This window comes from Nomascus leucogenys, chromosome 13 (genome assembly GCF_006542625.1).
Source record: "Nomascus leucogenys isolate Asia chromosome 13, Asia_NLE_v1, whole genome shotgun sequence".
NCBI lineage: Eukaryota > Metazoa > Chordata > Mammalia > Primates > Hylobatidae > Nomascus > Nomascus leucogenys.
The window spans coordinates 18,674,030-18,678,466 of record NC_044393.1 but is presented as its reverse complement, the minus strand read 5'-3'; the positions used below and the strand labels follow the sequence as shown (position 1 = coordinate 18,678,466).

Here is a 4,437-nt window from a genome sequence, read left to right as displayed (position 1 = left end):
AAAGCACACGAGCACCCTGACTTCATAGAGTGCGCCACTCAGGAGACCAGCTCGCGGAGGTGGGGGAGGGGTGCTGCTCGCTGGCTTCTTTGGTTCTAGACTGACCTTAGGGGCCTCGGGGTGAGGGTGGGGGAAGCCTGAAGTCGCGACACAGGCTCCCTCTGCCGAAGGCCTCTCCTTCATCCTTCCCAGCCCCAGACAAACAGGCAGAGTAAGCAGTATTCGTCTTAGGTGCCATATGGAAGATCTTATTTGTAGACTCGTGAATTTCGCCACCCATCCCTCCCCTTCAGCTGATTGCGCGATCTCCACCCTCTGCTCGCACCTCTGGCTCCCGTCCAGGTCACATCAACCTGCCAGCAGAAACTTCGGTGTTAGGCGCTAAGACTGTCCCCAGGGGGCGCTGGTCGTTTGGGGAGCGGGCGCAGGGACAAGGGTGCTGTGGTGTCTGTCTGTGGTAGGTTGGAAATGGCTTTGCTAAAAAGGAAAAGCCTCCCTGTAAGCTAGACCCGGTGGGCACTCACCCCCTTCCTTTCATGGGACTTTCATTCTCCCACGAAAGGGCTGCTGTATTTTCCTCTTTTTGTGCTAAGGAACTTTCTGCTCAGAGTAAATCTCTTTTTTTCCTTTCTTTTTTTTAAGACAGGGTCTTGCTCTCTTGCCCAGGCTGGAGTGCAGTGACGAAGTCACAGCTCACTGCAGCCTCGACTCCTGGGCTTAAGCGATCCTCCAACCTCAGCCTCCTGAGTAGCTGACACTACAAGCGCAAGCCACCACATCTGGCTAATTTTTAAATTTTTTGTAGAGACAGTGTCTCATTATGTTGCCCAGGATGGTCTTGAACTCCTGGTCTCAAGCAGTCTTCCTGCCTCGACCTCCCAAGGTGCTGGGATTACAGGCATGAGCCACCATGCCTAGCCTGTTCAGAGTAAATCTTATTTGAGGCATGAATAAATCAAACATAAATGGAGAGTTGAATTGATCTAAGAGGGAATGGGATGCAGCAAAGCCTTGCTTGACCATCTCCCCCCTCCCACATTTGGAAATCCTTAAACCCACTTATGTAGGCCTCTGACTGTGAGATTCAGAGCCACAGCAGTTTCCACCTCTGCTAAGGCCATCAGGCAGTGAGATGGCTCACTTCAGTGCCCCTCCTTCCACACATCTCCTAGCTGTATCCTGAGAGGCCTCAACCTAGTCACTACCCTGCTGTATGATGTTGGTCTAAGGCTTCCCCCTCTCTGGACATGAAGGCGGAGCCTCCCAGCACTGCCAGCCACACACCACTCAAGACTCCAGATCCTGAGCCCTGACTCTGGGGCCCAGCTCTGGGCCTGGCTTGGGGCTTGCATCTCACCTAGCCTGGCTGTGTTGTTGTCACACCCACCTTGTATGGATGCCACATAGGCATTTCAAGTGATGCGGAGCAGAAGCGGGTGCAGCGGCGCTTGACCCAACGCAGGGCAGAGGATCTGCACATCACCCTGGGCGCCGGGAGGTGGATTCGTGTGGGCAGCCCCTCAAACCAGATCCACTGGTAGGCTGCATCCAGCTGCTTCATGTGCCCCATGGGAGTTCTATTGTGGTAGTGCTTAATGAAGGTGACTCGGGGGCCATCGGTGAGTGGTTGCCTTCCCTGGGCTCCAGGGTTCAAGCTATCATCCCTTGATGTCCTTGGAACCTCAGGCTGTATATGCTTTTCTTTCCGTGGCATTGCCGCCGATGACGTTTTCGCCTTGTTCCTCATCCCTGACTGCACCTGGGGCTTCCCCTCCTTGTACTCTTTTTTCTTAGGGTCCCCTGTGGACTCTAATTTCTTGGACTTGAGTTCCTTCTCAGAGCATCCGATCTCCTGGAACTCTTCATTATTTTGTTTTGCTTTATTGCAGGCACTGTTTTCCCTGGCAGGAAGAGGAAAGGCAGTCAGCACAGCAGGACCGAGGCCCTGGTTCCCGAGACAGTTGCTATGTAGCCAACTCAGGGGAGCCTGTTAAGAAAGCTAGAGAGTCCTGCAAAGAAACTTCTCTACTGCCCAGAGGCCTTGTGCTGGTGTGAGGGGGTGTGATGAGCACTGGCAGAGGGATGTGAGAGATTGGGAAGGTGAGAGCCATGAGTAGTAGTTAAGGCCCCTAAGAATGGATATTGCCTACATCATCTGCCACTAGATTAGGGTTCTGTCCTCTGGACTTCAGCTGGGAGGGTGAACAGTCCAGCAGTTTTTCTAAATTGTGCTCCAAGAAACCTTAGGGTTCTGAGGAGGTGTCTCAATGTCACCTCCCCTGACCCATTGGGGGCAGGATGCCTCCCCCCAGCTCATAACAACACAAGTGGGGCTTGGAAATAGATATTTGAACAGATGTTTCACTGCTTTAATAAAGTTGGAAAACTGTTCAAGACCAGCCTGGGCAACATGGTGAGACTCTGTCTCCATACAAAAAAATGTTTTTTAAGTTGGAAAATGATGGGGCTAGATGATCCTGATCCTTCTAGCTCTATGTTTCCTGAGTGCCTGCAACTAGAGGCCAAATCAGAAAGAGGAGCCCAGAAAGGTGGCCTTGACAGAAATATTAAATGCTGAGACTTTCCCAAAGGGTGTCTGTAACAGACTGGGCCCCCTGCAAACCACCAGTGGCAACACCATCCTAGCCAAGGGCGTGGAGAGAGATGAGGCCTTGGGCTGCAGATAATGGCAATACTGTGATGATAATAATGGCTCCTGCTGATTGAGTCCTCGCTCTATGCCAGACTCGGGACCCTTACAACTTGGGATCCTTACTATTTCTGTAAAGTAGAAGGCAGTGAAGCAGAGTGGCTTACAGAGCACAGTTGTTGGATTCAGACAAACGGGCTCAGATTCTGCTTCTACCTCTTACTACCTGTGTGATTTGGGCAAGATATTTAACCTCTCAGAGCCTTAGCTTCCTTATCTGTAAAACTAGGATAATTCTGTCTACCTAACAGGATTGTTGTGAAGAATAAACTAAATGGGAAAATTCTTAAGTGCTTAACACTGTAGGATGGCACTTAGCAGGCACCAATCAATGTTAGCTTTCTTAATACTCTCATGTGACTTATGAGGAAACGGTTTGAACTTGTCTCGGAGGCATGGTAAAAAAATAAATAAATAAAAATAAATTAATAGAGAAACTGAGCCTCAGCAAGATTAATCTTCAGATTTCAGGGGTCAGTCTGCAGGTGACTCTCTGGGTTATATTGACTTGCAGGGGAGGAGGAGGAGGAGTGACCTGTCTGTCTCAGTGCCCCAGGGTGAAGTGAGCGCCACAACTGGATGATTACAACCATTGTTTTGGCCACAGCTCTGATATCAGACAGGAATGGCTTCAAATCCTAGTTCTGCCACTTATCAGTTGAATTAACTGAATGAGACAAGTCACTTCACCTCTTCAGCCTCAGCTCTCCAGCAATAAAATAGAGTTAATAAATACCTCTCTCACAGAGGCTTTGTGAAAATTAGACTTGTTCTCTAAATTCCTTAGCACAATGCCTGTTCCCAGAAAGACAGCATTTGGGTCCATTATGGGGGCCAGGCCCCAGCTTACCCAGAGGAGATGCGGAGAATCTTTGGAACACTGAGCAGTGAATGCCAACACCTTTTGGCCAGCTTATGCAGTTCTTGGATCCGGCGGTTCGAGCTCTTGAGTAGCTTCAAGAGCGACAAGTTTTTTAACACCTGCCAGGGTCAAGAAACCAGGTAAATAAAAGCTTCAGCTTTCCTGGACAGCCTCCCTCTCCCCTGCCTGCCTCTGGCTCCGCTCAGCCAAGGGCCGGCCTGCTGGCTCGCCTGGGCCACTCAGCCTGGCAACCAGGGGCAGCACTACATGAATATATGAGCTTCCCCAAGCTGGGGCCAAAACAGGGCGTCTCACCATTCTCAGACGGTTCCGCTCAATTACTTTGCTCACAGGCTGCTCTCTCTCGTCCTGCAGTTTCTCGTCTTGCATCTGAGGGACAGAGGATAAGAGACAGACATAAACCCAGAGGAATCAGCCAGGTGTGGTGCCTCATGTCTGTAATCCCAGCACTTTGGGAGGCCAAGGTGGGTGGCTCATTTGAAGTCAGGAGTTTGAGATGCCTGGCCAACATGGTGAAACCCTGACTCTACCAAAAAAAAAAAAAAAATACAAAAATTAGCCAGGTGTGGTGGCACGCGCCTGTAGTCCCAGCTACTCAAGAGGGTGAGGCAGGAGAATCACGAACCCGGGAGGTGAAGGCTGCAGTCAGCTGAGATCTCGCCACTGCACTCCAGCCTGGGCGACAGAGTGAGGCACTGGAGGAATCCTCCTGAACTCCTCCATGTGCCTCTCCATTTAGCTGAGCATGGTTTGACCAATCCTAGGCTGGGAGTTTTGTCATCTTGGTCTGGGGACAGAACTGGGAGACCATTTTAACTCTCCTGACCTCCCTTCACCCTTCACC

General features: G+C 50.8%; 1 protein-coding gene across 1 annotated transcript; it reads right to left on the bottom strand.

The window, feature by feature from the left end:
* Positions 1-221: 221 nt before the first annotated feature.
* TP53TG5 (TP53 target 5) lies at positions 222-3,962 on the bottom strand. Its single transcript, XM_030825416.1, has 4 exons — positions 3,888-3,962; positions 3,561-3,691; positions 1,388-1,901; positions 222-353 (listed from the first exon to the last, which is right to left on the bottom strand). The coding sequence occupies exons 1-4, from the start codon at positions 3,960-3,962 to the stop codon at positions 249-251; spliced, it is 825 nt and encodes a 274-aa protein (XP_030681276.1). The 3' UTR covers positions 222-248.
* Positions 3,963-4,437: the final 475 nt, after the last annotated feature.

What these genes read in the sequence shown, in the direction of transcription:
- TP53TG5 (XM_030825416.1), bottom strand. Translation starts at nt 3,962, where the DNA reads ATGCAAGACGAGAAACTGCAGGACGAGAGAGAGCAGCCTGTGAGCAAA. An exon ending in AGCGGAACCGTCTGAGAATG is followed by an intron (nt 3,692 to 3,887) that starts GTGAGACGCCCT and finishes TGACCCTGGCAG; the next exon opens with GTGTTAAAAAACTTGTCGCT. An exon ending in ATTCTCCGCATCTCCTCTGG is followed by an intron (nt 1,902 to 3,560) that starts GTAAGCTGGGGC and finishes TCTTCCTGCCAG; the next exon opens with GGAAAACAGTGCCTGCAATA.